The sequence below is a fragment of the Stegostoma tigrinum genome, chromosome 20 (genome assembly GCF_030684315.1).
Source record: "Stegostoma tigrinum isolate sSteTig4 chromosome 20, sSteTig4.hap1, whole genome shotgun sequence".
NCBI classification, from domain to species: Eukaryota; Metazoa; Chordata; class Chondrichthyes; order Orectolobiformes; family Stegostomatidae; genus Stegostoma; species Stegostoma tigrinum.
In genome coordinates, this window is record NC_081373.1 from 55,487,080 (window position 1) to 55,504,298 (window position 17,219).

The following is a 17,219-nucleotide window of genomic DNA, read 5'->3' on the forward strand; positions in this document are numbered from 1 at the left end:
TTCGATTAGGTGGGAGGCTGCGGGGAGAGATCCTGCTGCCTTTCTGTGTTTCCCCGTGGCGGAAAGACTTGTGAATTGCCTTCTTACACTGCTTTATGTCCTTATGTGGAAAATTAATGCCCATTTAAGGATCTAATTCCATGACTGCTGATATGGACCCAGTGATGAGTGGGGAGCAAGACAAGCAAGCCCTGTCAGATTTCACTTCGCTGCTTCACTGAAAACTGGAACACGGTTACTCATTAAGTCCCACTTCATTGAAAACCAGACTTAGTGTGTAAAATCACCCTTTGATGGTCGTGAAGTTAAGCAGTGACTGGTACAATGAGATCATTCAATTGTAAAGATATGATAAAGCATCCAAAGATGTGCATGTTAGATGGATTGGCCACGCACATTGCCCATAGTATGCAAGGATGTGCAGACTCGGTGGTTTAACCATGGGAAACAGGGTTACCGGGATAGGGTAGAGGCATGGATCTGCGTGGGATCCTCTTCGGAAGGTTGGTGTGGACTCAATGGACCGAATGGCCTGCTTCTGCACTGTAGGGATTCTATGATACAATGTATGACCGAATGTTTGGTTCAGTTAGCAACAGGTAGTTATTAAGGCAGAAGCTGTAATTTAGATTTTTTTTAACCTGACAGAATGCAAGAGGAAAACCTTGAAGCCTCCACGTCCATTTCTCAGCTTCTGAGGGAGAGCTATTTAGCTGAAGTCCGGATACATCAAGAACACAGCGAGAAAAGCAGGTCAGAAGCTACCTCTCAACATTTCTATTATGGCAGTAAATCTGGGGTTTCCCAGGATTTAGATGGTCAGGATGAGTCCCCTGACCTGTCTGCATTTTTGAGTCAGGAAGAATTGGACAAAAGTGTCAATTTAGCTCAGGAAGCAATTGCCCAGTGTTCTCATGAAGTGAAGAAAGATGAAAAGCAGATTAAAGTAACCTGTACCACCAAAGATGTATATGACACTTTGAAACCTGCTGGGAACAGAGAAATTTTAAATTCTGCAGGTTCCTCAGATTTCCCAGAAAAGCTGACCAGTCAACCGTACCACTGTGAGAATTTCAGCAAAAGACCCAGCAGCTCAAAAGAAAGTCACAGAGAATTAAGAAAACAGACAAAGAACACCCCTTATTGTACTGAAGCAGAGGCTAAAAAGGATTACTTAAGTAAAGCTGCAGATTTTATTGAGGAATTATCTTCACTTTTTAAAACAACAAGTACAAAACGGATTAAACCTAGAACCTGTAAAAACTCACGAAGCAGGGCGCAGACAAAGCTTGGCTCACAAGCTCAACATTCATCTTGGTCTGTCGACGAGAGGGAGAGAGTACATGTACCATTTTCGGCTCAGTTGAATGACAAAATCATAACTAAAGAGGAATCTGAAGCGATAGCACAAGCTCCAGTTATATCAGCAGGTACTGAGACACTAACAACTGAAGCTAAAGCAACTGAAATTCAATCAAGACCTCTTTACATTGAAGGTATTGAAGGAAATCCACCACGATTCATTCAGCGATTAAAGAGCAGGGAAGCAGCAGAGGGAAGCATAGTCCAGCTCGAATGCATTGTGACAGGATCACCAACGCCAGAAGTAAGGTAAGTACCTTACATTTTTATTTTGTGTTTAAAGTTTACAAATTTGTTTTGAAGTAATTAAACTAACCTCTTCTGGTCAATGGATAGTTTTGTTGGCTGGTATTGTATGTCAGAAAATTCAGGTGTGACCCACTCATGATTTTCTGAACATGATTTAAAAATTGCACATGGTTCTGTCTGAATTGTCGATCTGGGATTTTGGCAAGAAAGCCCTGCGCCAGTAATGTGAAGTTAAAATGTCATTTTTATCCTTGAGATATTTCACAGACTTATCAAAATATCGCATATCATTTTTGTTACATGATGAAGATGAAAGGAAATTAGTTCACTTTTATGACCTGAGAGATTTTTCTATGACTTTATAAAGCCTTGCTCAATATCTCTTGATTTGTTTTGTGTTTGTTGAGCATCTGGCTTCGAAGATTAATTAATCCAAGTGATAAATACCTGTTCTTATCTAATCTTTCTCTGATCTGGGAATAACATTTTCCTGGATTTAGAAAATATGATGAAGTATAATATCAACGAAACGATTTCTGAAATTTCAGGAAAGTCAACCACATACTTGATGAGCAGAACTTGTGATAGTCATTTAGAGGACCTTATTTGGTGCAAATTAACTGCATATATTCCAAGTCTAGTTTCATCAAGTCCCAGGTTGATAACTTTTGATTTTAAGAGAATTCATTAGAAGGTACATCTTGTCCAGCTAATTTTGTTGATGTAGAAATCTTGTATTTCTACTGATGTTTTATGGATCATATGCCAAAATATATTGGTTGTATTTCAGCTGTTTTCTGATCATTAAGGTCATTAAATGTCTCTGTTAGCTTTGTGTGCATTTAAGACAAAGGGAATGTAGCCCTTTGTGAAACTCGTCATGATTATTGCCCATAATATTATAATTTAAGCATACCCTGAACGTACAAAATTTAAAATTGTAATTCATTTATGGGATGAGAATATCCTGGCTGGGCCAGCATTCATTTCCCATCCCAGGATGCCCTTGAGAAGGTGGCGATGAGCAGCCTTCTTGAACTGCTGCAGCCCATTTGGTTAGGTTAGACCCACAATGCTGTTAGGGAGGAAGTTCCAGGATATTTACCCAGTGACACTGAAGGAATGGTGATATATTTACAAGTCAGGATAGCGGGTGGTTTGAAAGGAAACTTGCAGCTGTTGGTGTTCCTGTTATCTGCTGCTCTTGCCCTTCTAGATGGATTTGATCATGGTTTGGAAAGTGCTGTCTAAGGTGCCTTGGTGAATTTCTGCAGTGCATCTTGAAGATGATACACACAGCTGGTACTAAGCATTGGTAGTTTAGGGAGTGAACCTTGCTGGATATGGTACAAATCATGCAGTTGCTTTGTCCTACATGGTGTCAATCTTCTTGAGTGTTGTTCGAGCTGCATTCATCCAGGATGATACTGAGTATTCTGTCACAGTTCTGACTTCTCCCTTGTAGATAGTGTATAGGCTTTGGGAAGTGAGTTGCCTACTACACTTTCCTAGCCTTTGTCCTGCTCTTAGAGGCAGAGTGATAGAGTAATACAGCACGGAAACAGGCCCTTTGACCCTAATCGGCCCATGCTAACTTTGGTGCCCGCTCAGCTAGTTCCAATTGCCTGAATTTGGCCCATATCCCTCTATGGTCCTTCCCATCCATGTACCTATCCAAATGTTTTTTAAATTTTCCTATTGTACCTGTCTCAATCACTTTCTCTGGCAATCCATTCTATAGACGCACCACTCTGAATGAAGAAGTTGCCCCTCAAGTCCTTCTTAAATCTTTCCGCTCTCACCTTAAACCTGTGCCCTGTAGTTTTCAGTTCCCCATCCCGGGGAAAAAGACTATATGCATTCAGCCTGTCTATGCCCCTCATGATTAAATGCACCTCAATAAGATTACCCCTCATTCTCCCATGTTCCAAGGAATAAAGTCCTATCCTGTCCAACCTCTTCCTATAACTCAGGCCTACTAGCCCTGGCAACATCCTCATAAATCGTCTTTGCACACTTTCCAGTTTAACTGTGTCTTTCCTATAAAAGGGTGACCAAGGCTGTACACAATGTTCCAAGTGCAGCCTCACCAATGACTTATACAACCGTAACATAACGTCCCAACTCCTGAATTCATTGCCTAGACCAATGAAGGACAGCATGCTAAATACCTTCCTCACCACTCTTTCCACCTGTGACACTGCTTTCAACAAACTATGTACTTGTACTCCTAGGTCTCTCTGTTCCACAACACTCCTCGGGACCCTACCATTTACTCTATAAGTCGTAGCTTGGTTTAACTTACCAAAGTGCAACATCTCATACTTATCTGTATTGATTTGCATTTGCCAATCCTAAGCCCACTTCCCCATCTGATCAAGATCCCTGTGTAATTTTTGATAACCTTCCTCACTATCAACAATACCTCCTAATTTTGAATCATTTGCAAACTTACTAATCATGCCTTGTACGTTGACATCCAGGTCATTTATTTAACTAACAAATAACAAAGGTCCCAGCACTGACTCCTATGGCACACCACTAGTCACAGGCCTCCAGTCCGTGAAACAACTTTCAACCATGACCCTCTGCTTTCCTACTGCCAAGCTATTTTGAGTCCAATTAGCTAGTTCTCTCTGAATCCCATGGGATCTAAACTTTGTGACTTGCCTGCCATGTGGGACCTTGTTGAAGGCCTTAATAAAGTCCATATAGACAACATCTACTGCCCTACCCTTATCCATCGTCTTGGTTACCTCTTCGATAAACTCTAGAAAATTTGTCAGACATGACTTCCTACACACGAATCCATGTTGACTATCCCTGATCAGACCTTGACTATCGTAATGTAATTGATCTTTTCCCCCAGTATCCTCTCCAATAGTAACTTCTCTTGTAGACACATTATTTATATGGCTGGTCCAGTTTAATTTCTGATCAATGATAACTCGCAGGATGCTTGTAGTGGGGGATTCAGAAGTAGTAATGCCATTGAATATCAAGGGGAAAGGGTTAGATTCTGTCTTGTTGGAGATGACCATTATTTGGCACTTGTGGTGTGAATGTTACTGGCCACTTATCAGCCCAAGTCTAAATATTGTCCATGTCTTTCCACGTTATGATATGGACTGCTTCAGTATCTGAAGAGTCATGAATGGTGCTGAACATTGTGCATTCATCAGTGAAAATCCCCATGTCTGACCTTATGATGAAGGGAAGATTATAGAAGAAACAACTAAGTATGGTTTGGCTTAGGACACTCCTCCGAGGAACACCTGCAGAGATGTCCTGGAAGTGAGATGACTGATCTCCAAAAACATCAACCATCTTCCTTTGTGGTAGGTATGACTCCAATCAGTGAAGAGTTTTTCCCTTCATTCCTTTGGACCCTTTTTGCCACTCGTGGACAATTACAGCCATGATATCAAGAGTGGCCACTCTGTCACCTGATCTCAACAATTATCCCTTTTATCCAAGTTTGAGCTCAGGCTGTAATGAGGCCAGGATCTGAGTGGTCCTCATGAAAACCAAAATGAGCTTCAGTGATCAAATTATTGCTAATGACGTGCTGCTTGATAGCACTTATTGATACCCATCATTACTTTACTGATGATTGAGGTAGACTGTTGGGGCAGTAACCGGCCAATTTGGATTTGTTCTGCTTTTTGTATACAAGACATGTCTGGGCAATTTTCCACATTGTTAGGTATTTGCCAGTGTTCTAGCTATAGTGGAACAACTTGGCTAAGAACGAAGCAAGTCCTGGGGTACAAGACTTCAGTGCTATTCTGGGCATGTTGGCAGGACACAGCCATTGCTGTAAACAGTGCTGCCAACCGTTACTTGATGTCAGATAGAATTATTTGAATAGATTCAAGACAAACCTCTGCAATAATAAGCATAGGAAAGGGTCAAGATTTATCATGCACTTGGCACTTCTGGTTGAAGATTCTTGCAAATACTCAGTCTTATCTTTTGCACTGATTTGTTGGGTTCTACCATCATTGATGATGACGATATTTATGGAGTTTCCCCCTCAAGTGAGTTGTTTAATTGTCAACCACCATTCGTGACAGAATATGGTAGGCTTGCAGAACTTAGACCTGACCCGTTGGTTGTGGAATTGCTCAGCTCTTTCTATCACTGCATGCCAGATAGCATAGGCAGCAAATGGTACAGTTTTGTAGCTTCACTAGGTTTTTGCTTCATTTTTAGGTATATCAGGTGCTGCTCCTGGATTCTTCAATCAGCCAGTTTTGATCCCCTGGCTTGTTGGTATTGAGTAGCTAGATCTGTTTGAAGACTGTCCATTTAGCACAGTGACAGTGCCACACAACACAATATAGGTACCCAAAGATGGCACTTTGTCCCCACAAAAACTGTGTGGCTTGCTGGGCCATTTGAGAAGGCATTTTAAAGTCAAACATATTGCCAGGCCGTTTCCTTCTGCGCAGGGCATTACAAGGGTTTTTATGAAAATCATTTCGTAGTGATCATTTGAAGTTTAATTTCCGAATTTTATTTGAATCAGATGCCACCATCTGCTATGGTGGGTTTTGCACCCGGGTCCCCAGAACGATACCTGGATCTGTGGATTATTCGTTCAGCAACATTACCACTTGGTCATCACCTCCCAATAGATGGGTAACCAATGACATGGCATTATTATTAGCTTAGTAGAACTTGCAGTAGAAAATATAACATCTTAATTATATGCATACATGTAAATGCTCAGTATAAACATAGAGGCTGCAGTCTTCTGCTGTCAGATGTAAGAACACGTGTAGAAATCATCCTTGACTTTATCTTGAGCTTTCAAGTGGTCTGGTGAGGTGTACTTACACGATCACATGTGGTCTAGGGTGGAGCATATGCCTCTGAAAATTGATTATTCAGAGTGATGTACCTTTTGGGTTCTGCTGAGAAGCAGAGAAACGCATCTGCGGGCTGGACTGATTATTCATGTTGAAGTCAGATCATGTGCAAACCTAGATCTTTTTAGCATTACCAGGAATGACTAGAAACGGTGACTTGTGTAAGAATAAATTGCAATTCATTTGTAGTTATTGAGTTCAGATTTGAACACAATTTTGACATCAGAAATAACTGTTTATTGAGAGTTGATTTCCCAAAGTTGACTAAGTTTCCTGTGGATCGTGGTGAGAGATCACATCTGAACATGTAGCAGAAAATCTAGCCACTGTTATTGTATGCAACAGTTAATTCACATATTGCAAACACATTGAATAAATCACCATTCATTTATGTGCATTTCTAGTTATGGTGTTCATTAAGGGAAGGCACTGGAAGAATTTCCTGCAGCATTTTGATAAATGCCACAACCACATTCAGTCATTAACATTTTGGTCTGGCTGTCTCCTTGACTGTGCTTGCCAACAGTATTGTTGTATTCTTGCATTGTGTTCCTTAACACAGAATTATCACTTTCTTACTGGATTGGTAAATAACGTAGTTTCAATTTATTTGAAAATCTGAGATTTACTTAACACACAAACTGATAACTTGCAACAACAGGGCAGTGTGTGCACACATCTTTAGTCTAGCATGCTGCTGCTGGGACTCTTTGCCTGCTGGTCATGTGATGCCATTCTGGTCCTTGACTATTCATGCACTCTCCTCTTAAAAGCAATAGCACTACAGTAATCAGTATAGACTTTAAATTTCCAATCCCATGTCAGTGCCACACCATAATGTACCACAACAAAGCTTTTGAGATCAGGAGCAGCTTTAGCAAAAGCTATCATGAATTTCACATCAGACCAAAAACAAAACCGTTAAATCGTCTGGTGATGAGGACACACTGAACAGCAAATAATCTCGGCAACCATCAACCCGATTCAGGGCAGCTGTGGAAGCAGTCACAGTCTCATTGGCCTCCAATGGAATTTGCAAAAAGCAAGATCATGCATTTATATAGCAATAGTAGGAACTGCAGATTCTGGAGAATCTGAAATAATAAGGTTATCTTGATTTTCTGAAGTAAGGTCCAGAACTGACACATCAGCTTTCCTCCTCCTCTGATGCTGCTGGGCCTGCTGTGCTCATCCAGCTCTACACCTTGTTATATCATACATTTACATAGCACTTTTTATAACCTCCTAACATTCAAATAGCTTTGTAATCACGTAAGAAGTGTAGTCACTGTTCTACATGTCTGCAATAAATTTTCTGACTACTAACAACATGATTGTGACAGTGATTAGATAATCTGTTTTAGGGATGAGGGTCGCCAAAGAAAATTCTGTCTGAAAACTAGCCATAGCAACAACTTCAGCCTGAAATTATCATGCTTAATCATAAAAGTATCTTTTAAATAGCTGTAATATTTCCTTTAGCTGTTTCTCTTTAAGTAATTATCAAAGAATGTTATAGGTCAATGATCTCAAAGATTGTTGACATGAAATAATCTCTGTTTCTCTCTCTCCTCACGTTACCAGACCTGCTGCATATTTCCAGAATATTCTGACATTCTGTTTTTATTTCAGTTTTCCAATAACAGCAGTAATTTGCTTTTGTGTCACTGATCATTCTAAAGAGAACTCTAAAATATCAATCCCTCAGTTTCATGCTCAAGTAAGCCTGGAAAGCATTGCTACTAATTTGGCTGCAACAAACCGGTATGGAATTGAAAATGTTATTCTGAAACTGTTTTATTATTCATTCATGAGACGGTAATGTTACTGACAAGGTAATATTTATTTTTGAGAAGTTGGTAGTGAATTGTCATCTTGAAGTGCAGTCCGTATGCTTTCGGTACACCAATAGTGATTCCATGGAGGGGATCTGAGATGTTAGTTTTGTGGTGGGGATTAAGGCACGTAAAGTAGGAGAAGGAAAAGAGTTGGTATAATGCACAAACTAATACTGGTTGATTGATTGAAACCAATGTGACCGAAAAGGGAAAATGTTTTATTTGCCAATGCCAACTTCCCACACTTGATGGCATGTTGATTGATTGATTGATTTGATTTGTTGTCACGTGTACCTAAGTACATTGAAAAGCTTTGATTGTGAACGGTACAGGCCGATCATAGTAGCAAGGACATACAGATCATAAAGTGAAAAAAACTTGGATGGAGTGAGGCATACAGGTTATGTTGCACGGGACATGCGTGAGGCAAGAACAACATTAACAAAATCAACATTCTTTGAAGTTAGAGAGGTCCATTCATCAGTCTAATAACGGCAGGGAAGAAACTGTTCTTGAACATACTCGTGCATGTGTTCAAGCTTCTGTGTCTTCTGTCTGATGGGAGAGGTCATAGGAGAGTATTACCAGGGTGGGAGGGGTCTTTGATTAAGTTGGCAGCTTTTCCATGGCAACGAGATGTGTAAATGGAATCCACGGATGGGAGGTTGGCTTCCATCATATTCTGGGGTACAACCTTCTGTAGTTTCTTATGATCCTGGGCAGAGGAGTTGAGGGATGAGGCCATTATGCACCCAGACAGTATGCTTTCAATGGTGCATCTGTGAGAGTTGGTGAGGGTCCTTATAGACATGTCAAATTTCCTGAGCCACCTGAGGAAGAAGAGGCATATTGTGCCTTCTTGACCATCGCATCAATGCGGGAAATCTAGGACAGGTTGTCAGTTACTGTCACTCCTCAGATCTTGACACTCTCAACCCTCTTAACCTCTGCTCCTTGTCGAAGCTTCGTCGGAGGGTCACTGACGTTGTTACCTAGAATGGTGACGAAACGTCTGAAAACTAACCTTCCAGCTCAGCGAGCAAACTCACATCCAGAACCTCAACCTGAGCTACAAATCTTCTCAAAACTCGCTAACAAACATGAAGCCAGAATGACTCATCCTAGCAGAAGTGTTTCAGAAACTCAGATTAGTGACCAAACACATCAGAAGAGATTTATAGTGTTTTGCAAGCTGCATTGGTGGACAGAGTGAGTTAGAAACCAAAGGGAAGAAATGTCGAAGGCAATGGTCCAAACAAGAGATTAACTGAAAAGATTTTTGAAACAGAATAAAAGGGCACTTCATACCAACAAAAGTAAATTTGGAAGAAAAGCCAATAACCTGCGCACCTACCAAGAGACTGACAAAAGACAGTCCAACTAGAAAAAAAAGTTTTGCAAATGCACGAAAATAACTGTGCGCATAGTGCCGTAACTCTGTGTAAAAAATCGTGGCTCCAAATTTCTTGTTTCTTTATATTGTATTTTTATAAAAAGAGGACACCTTTGAAGAAAACAAGATACTGGACTGACGTTCAAGCTGCTGATGTTGATCTATGTCATGAGGCCGTTCACTGCAAGCAGCCATTTTACAAGTATTCAAATCAAGACAGTGTAAGGAACATTGGACATAGAGCATTTTAATTGAACCAAATGAATACAGCAGTAGAGATGGTAAGACAGAATAGAGAATTTAAATGAAATATTAGATTTATTTACCATTGTACATGGATGACCATATTGATGTTGTTATAACCAGCCACACCTTGTCCACCTAAGTAATACTACCCCGTGACTTTAGCAAAGCTAAAGATAAGCTTGTTACATAGGAATGGAGTAAGCCTTTCAGCTTCTTGAGCTTATTCTACCATTCTATGAAATAGTCTTAGTCATAGTGCCATAGATTAATACAGCATGGAAACAGGCCTTTTGGTCCAGTATGGTCCATGCTGACCATGATGTCCTCTCAGCTAGTTCCAATTGCTTGCATTTGGTCCATATCCCTCAGCCCAATCCATATATGCACCATTCTCTGAGTGAAGACGTTGCCCCTCACGTCCTTCTTAAATCTATCCCCTCGTACCTTAAGCCTATGCCCTCTAGTTTTCAATTTCCTATCCCTGGGAAAAAATACAATGTGCATTCATCCTATCTATGCCCCTTATGATTTCATATGCCACAATAAGGCCAACACTCATTCTCCTACAATTCAAGGAATCAAGTCCTATCCTGGCCAACATCTCCCTATACCTCGGTCTTCTATTCCTGGCAACATCCTCATAAATCATCTTTGCACTCTTTCCTGTTAAACCATGTCTTTCCTACAACAGGGTGACCAAAGCTGTACACAATATTCCAACTGTGGCCTCGCCATAATGTCCCAAATCTGATACTCAATGCCTCAACCAATGAAAGACAGCATGTTAAATGCCTTCTTCACCATTCTGTCTACCTGTAACATGGCTTTCAATGAACCATGTACTTGTACTCCTCGGTCTCTCTGTTCCACAACACTCTTCAGGACCCTACCATTTACTCTATAAGTCCTAGCTTGTTTTGACTTTCCAAAGTGCAACACCTCACACTTATCTGTATTGAATTGTATTTGCCAATCCTCAGCCCATTTCCCCATCTGATCAAGATCCCTCTGTAAATTTTGACAACTTTCCTCATTTTCAATGATACCTCCTAATTTTGTATCATCCGCAAACTTACTGATCATGCCTTGTACGTTCTCATCCAGACTAATTATGTAATTAACAAATAACAAAGGTCCCAGCACCGACCTCTAGTCACGGCCCTCCAGTCTGAGGAACAACCTCATGGTTGATCTGTGGCCTAACTCCGTAAACCTTCCTTTGGCTTATATCCTTTAATATTTATCATATAATCATAGATTCCTACAGTATGGAAGCAGGCCATTTGGCCCATTGAGTCCACACAGACTCTCAGAGCTTTCCCCCAGACCCACCCCCTATTCTATCCCTATAACCTCACATTTCCCATGGCTAATCCACCTAGCCTGTGCATCTTTGCATAGTACAGGCAATTTAACATGGCCAGTGCACATACTCTGCCAATCTTTGCACTATCGGAAGAGACCAGACCACCCGGAGGAAACCAGGAAGAATGTGCAAACTCCACACGGCCAGTCACAAGAGGTTGGACTCAGACCTGGGTCCCTGGTGCAGTCAGGCAGCAATGCTAACCACTGAGCCAACCTTCTGCCCTGCTTAATTACATAATGAATTAAAAATTTACCCATCACAGATTTAAACTGAACAACTGATCTATCATAAACTGTCATTCATTGAAGAGCATTCCAATTCTATACCACCCTTCGTGTGTAACTGAGGTAACTGAGATACTTGAGGCAGAAATCCTCTGGCTTTGAACCGATGAGGACTCTGCCAAAGACTGACTGCTTGTACCCTTGCAGTGGCAGGTTTGTACGTGGTGACAGGAGGCAAGATTGTCTGATAGGATAAGCAGAGCAAGGAATGACAATTGGCAGTGCCTTGGAGAGAGCTCGCAATACAATGAGCCCTTTCTCCACCTTTTATCTTGTAGCATTAGTGAGGCCTCTTCTGGACTCCTATGTGCAGTTCTGGTTTCCCTGTTATAGGAATGATTTTATTAAGCTGGAGAGAGTTCAGAAAAGATTTAACACAATGTTGCTGGAAATGGAGGGTTTGAGATATAAAAATAGACTGGAAAGACAATTTTCACTACAGTGTTGGAAGTTGAGGGATGACCTTATTGAGGTGTGTAAAATCTTGGGACATATAGATAAAGTGAATGACAAAGGTTCTTCCCCTGGGGTGAGGGACTTCAAAACTACGGGGTGTATTTTTAAGGTGAGAGGAGAAAGATTTAAAAAGGACACAAGGGGCAATGTTTTTACACAGAGATTGGTTCGTGCGTGGAATGAACTGCCAGAGGAAGTGATGGATGCAGCTACAGTTACAACACTTAAAAGACTTGCGGATAAGTACAAGAATAGGGAATGTTTAGAGGTATATGGGCCAAAAACAGGCAGGTGGGACTAGGTTAGTTTAGGATTATGGTTGGCATGGACTAGTTGGAGCGAAGGGCCAGTTTCTGTGCTATATGACTTTAACCCACCAGCACTTTCCTGCAAACCAATAGCTGTCAGTACTTTGCTGTATTTCAGTGATATATTGAATAGCCAAGGGAAGGTTTTATTAATGCACTCAGGCGATGTCAGTATTGCTAGCTAAGCCAGCATTTGTTGCCAATTTCTACATGCCCTCGAGAGGGTGGTGGTGGTTTGCTTTCTTGAACTGCTGCAGTCTTTCAGTGTATTGATACGCCCAGTTTTGTTACGAAAGCAAGAATTTGTCTCAGCAACAAATGAATGTGTTGTAGTAGAGTTCCAATTAGGATTAACTTAAAGGGAAATGTGCATATGATGGTAGTCCCTTGCACCTGCTGCCCCTGTCCTTCTAGGTGCAGAGGTCATGGAAGGTGCAGTTGCAGAAATCTCGAGTTATTTCAATGAATCCTGTAGATGGACATTGTGCATCAGTCTCAAAGAGAATGGATGGGGTCGCAATTGAGCAAACTGCTTTGCAATGGTGTCAACTTTCTGGAGTGTTATTTGGAGCTGCTGTCATCCATGCGAGTAGACAGTATTCATTCACATTGTCATGACCATGAACCATAATCCTGGATGACGTATGGATATATTGAAGTTTAAAATACATCATATTTTCTTTTGAAAGAGGAGATACAGCTAAATGGCTGAGAAGGTAAATTCTGAGCAATGTAACTCAGTGATTGTCTAGAAGACCAGCGCGGATTTATCCTCAGGCTTGACAGAGACCCAAGAATTTCTCACTTGATGGATGTCAAGGAATTTTCACAGAGAAGGACTTCAAAAAGAAGTGCAGTGCAAACTCTGTAATCTCCTGAAAGTTATCTAAGACTCTGTGTACATGATGGAAAGAAAAAGAGCAGTCTGATCAAGAGATGTGCTTGGCTTGTGTTTTCTCCTTTTAAGGAATATTTAAAAACCAGCTTCAACCCTGGTGTACAGGTGCTACTGAGGGACATGTGTGCTGTGATGGCCACAACTGAGAAAAGTCCTAGTCAATGCTATGCTGTAGGTTAAAAGATATATTCTCACGCTGTCAGGACAAAAGGCCTTCCAGCTGATATGAAAAGACAAGTATATCAACATTAATTTCTTGTTTACCCACATCAATGTTACTGTTATCACTCAACGGCCACAACATCCCACCATCTAAGCTTCATGAAACTCAGAAACTAAACTTGTCTTTTGTTTAACCTACCAATGATTCTTGATCTCTGTGTGCTTTTTTACCTTTCCTTCTTACTTTGAGTAACAAATAGACTAACTCTCTCTTTTCTTAACTCCAGCCTGTTTAAGTTGGTTGTTTCTAAACATATTAACTTGATCTGGAAGAAAGACATTCACAGGGGAAGGGTTGTTTTTTAATCTCACCTTGTGATCAAGGGTGAATAAAAAACAAAGAATTAGTTCACCCTTCCTCACCGAGCAACCTGACAAATTGAGGTAACCCATTTGAATTAAAGTGGGGGACTTCTCCTGGGGACTGGTATTGACCTGTGCCTTGTGGGTAGTGGACAGGCAGGTTGGAGACAGGAGATGAGTACTAGCCACAGCATCCCCAGCCTCTGCCCTGCTCTTGACATGCCAATATTTAAGTGGATGGTCTATTTCAATGTCTGGTCAATGGTAACTACCAGGATGTTGATCATAAAAGATTCTGCAATTGGTAATGCCAATGACCATTAAGGGACAGTACTTGGATTCTCTCTCGTGGAATGGCCATTACCTGACCCATGTTGGCATGAATGTTATTTGTCATTTATCAACAGTGCTATAAAGCAACACCTCCTCAGCAATAACCTGTTCAGTGACTCCCTGTTTGGGTTCCGCCAGGGCCACCCAGCTCCTGACTTCATTACAGCCTTGGTTCAAACTTGGACAGAAGAGCTGAATTCCAGAGGTGAGGTGAGAGTGACAGCCCTTGACATCAAGGTGGCACTCGACCGAGCTTGACATTAAGGAACTCTAGCAACACTGGAATCATGGGTACCAGGCCAAAATCTCTCTGCTCGTTGGAGCAACTTCTGTTTCTGTTCCTGATTTACAGTGTCTGCTGTTGTTGTTTGGTTTTTATCACTCTGAGCTCATGTGTGTAATTGCCTCTTTAACCAATTCTTCCTGGTTCCCAGATAACAAAGTGTGTAGCTGGATGAACACAGCAGGACAAGCAGCATCTCAGGAGCACAAAAGCTGATGTTTCGGGCCTAGGTTCTGCTGTATTAAAACTCTCCGCAGGGCTGGAAATATGAAAACTTTTTACATAAACTCTCACAGTTTGGAAGCTTTACAATCTAATACTTTTCTGTTAAGGTTACTGGACCTCCTGAACTGCAGACTCCTTCTCTTGCTAAGAGCAAACCGTTCTCCCTTTTGAACTGAACACTCGATACTTCGGAAATTAATTTAAGAGCTAAACTTTGGTCTGTTTTCCCTCCTTGCCGTAAACCCCATTATTGGAGATTAAACTCCAGCCGTTAATACTACTGATGTCCAGCTAGGCAGTTGACTGGATCTCATGCCTTCTTGGAAGTTTATATTTTAGGTCACGGTTTTGAATGACTTTGACCTTTATTTAAAAAATAATTTCAAGGAACTGACCAAAGTCTATCTGCATCTATTGTAAAAGCCCAAATTCCAGAAGTGATAATATACTTTAACATTTGTCATACCTGTTTAATTGCTTGTAGCATGTTGGCCTTCAGCGACTTATTGACAAGATACACTAAACCCTTTGTCTGTCTATGTTTTCTGAACTCCATCTTTCAAGGAATACTTTCTGTAAAAGTGTCTTTCTGTCATGAGGATTAGACCATATCCACTTCTCTCAACATGTGCCTTTAAACCATCTAACTTGTTATGAATGCTGTAAGCCCTTAAGTCCCTTCATCTTTGCTTTTTCAACATTCTTTCACGTTCTAAGCTTAATTGATGCTTATCTTCATTTCACCTGCCTTCTAATTTCACTTTTTGAACTTCCGGTTATCAGCTTTACTTCCTTCTAATTTGAGCTGCCTCGAGGTTTCCATCCTCTGACAAGCTAGTTTAAATCCTCCCCAACAGTAGTAGCAAATGTCCTGTGAGGGTATTATTCTCATGCCTTTTAAGACATAACTCATCCAGTTTATACAGGTCTCACCTGGCTCAGAATCATAGCCAGTACCTCAGAAATCTGAAGCATTTTCAGCTACACCAATTCTTTAGGTTAGATTAGATTCCCTATAGTGTGGAAACAGGCCCTTCAGCCCAACAAGTCCACACCGCCCCTTGGAGCATCCCACCCAGACATTCCCCATAACCCGCACACCCCTGAACACTATGGGCAATTTAGCATGGCCGATCCACCTAGCCTGCACATCTTTGGACTGTGGGAGAAAACCCACGCAGACACGGGGAGAATGTGCAAACTCCGCACAGACAGTTACCCGAGGCTGGAATCAAACCTGGGTCCCTGGCACTGTGAGGCTGCAGTGCTAACCACTGAGCCACCATTCTGCCCTAAGCGATTGCATTCAGTTTATCAATCTGACTTTTCCTATGCTCACTAGCACTTGGTAATGGAAGTAATTCTGTCATTGCTGCTCTTGGAATTCTGCACATTAATTTATTTCTAGCTCCCTAAAATGTGCTTCCAGACCTGATTCCTCTTCCTACCAGTTTTGTTGCTACCAATGTGGACCAGGACTACTAGATGTTCACACTCCTCTGGAAGGTAGCCCCTCAGCTGCTCTGCCACATTTCTGATTCAATCATCAGGGAGACAACAGATCATCCTGGAATCATGTTTACTGCCACAGAATCACCTGTCTGATCCCCTGACCATGGAATCTCCTATCACTATTACCCTTCCGCTCTTCACCCCCTCTGTATAGCTGAATTACTGGTGGTGTGCCAAACTTGGCTGTGGTTACATTCGTCCTCACCAGTATCCAAAGTGGAACATTAATTAGTAAGTATGATGGACGCAAGAGAATCTTGCACTTCCTGGCTGGTTCTCTTCAACTGCCTGTCAGTCATCTATTCCCTCTCTGCCTGCGTTTCTAATTTGCAATTTGAGCACCTCCTTAAAAATGCTACCCATGTAGTTCTCTGATTCACGGAAGCGCAACAGTGACTCCAACATGTTTACGTACTGAAACCTGGAGCTCACACATCTGCAAATGTGTTCAGGACAATCATGGCAGATCATCCACTTCAATGCTGCCTTCCCACAGGATTCATATCCCTTCCCACATACTGCGGGACATATGTTCCACTTGACCAAACTAACTTGTCACACCAAAACTTTAGAGATTATTTATTGCAATGTGAACAATTAGAATCAACTTCTTCAGCTGTACCAAAATGAGAGCCAATTACTGGAAACTTGAAAAGATAGAAAAGGAAAGGAGCATTGTCTTATCCCTTTAGACTAATTCCATTTCCTTCTTACTATTATTAAAATCTCACTTTACACTTCATGCCCAAAGCAGTTCTCTGTGCTGATGAGGCAGTGCGACTGAGGCAACACTGAGGAACAGCTCTTTTATGTTTCCTGAAAAACAACTGATTCAAGCTTCTGAAAACCTTTTTAAATTGGACATTAATTAACTAGCTGCAAATACATTCATAGCGCTTGTGTGTCCCTATTTTAACACCGGAGTAAAACTTTTCCTAAATTAAACCATAAATTAGAGGTTAAATTAAACATAAAACTAGACTTTAGATGTAAATTATACATTCACTCACCAGCTGCAGACTCACTGAATTAATCAAATGGGTTGAAGTCTGGCATCTGTAAAC

At 41.2% G+C, this 17,219-nt stretch overlaps 1 protein-coding gene across 4 annotated transcripts in view; it reads left to right on the forward strand.

Annotated features, from left to right (window-relative positions):
* mypn (myopalladin) overlaps positions 1-17,219 on the forward strand; it is a 284,569-nt gene that overhangs the window by 28,598 nt on the left and 238,752 nt on the right. For 3 of the 4 annotated variants that reach the window (XM_059653169.1, XM_059653168.1, XM_059653170.1), the window contains exon 2: positions 649-1,611. In XM_059653169.1, coding sequence (XP_059509152.1) covers positions 650-1,611 — 962 coding nt within the window. In that variant the 5' untranslated portion in view covers position 649. Of the gene's footprint in view, positions 1-646; positions 1,612-17,219 lie in introns of those variants that run through there. The other variant, XM_059653171.1, reaches the window with a different exon arrangement.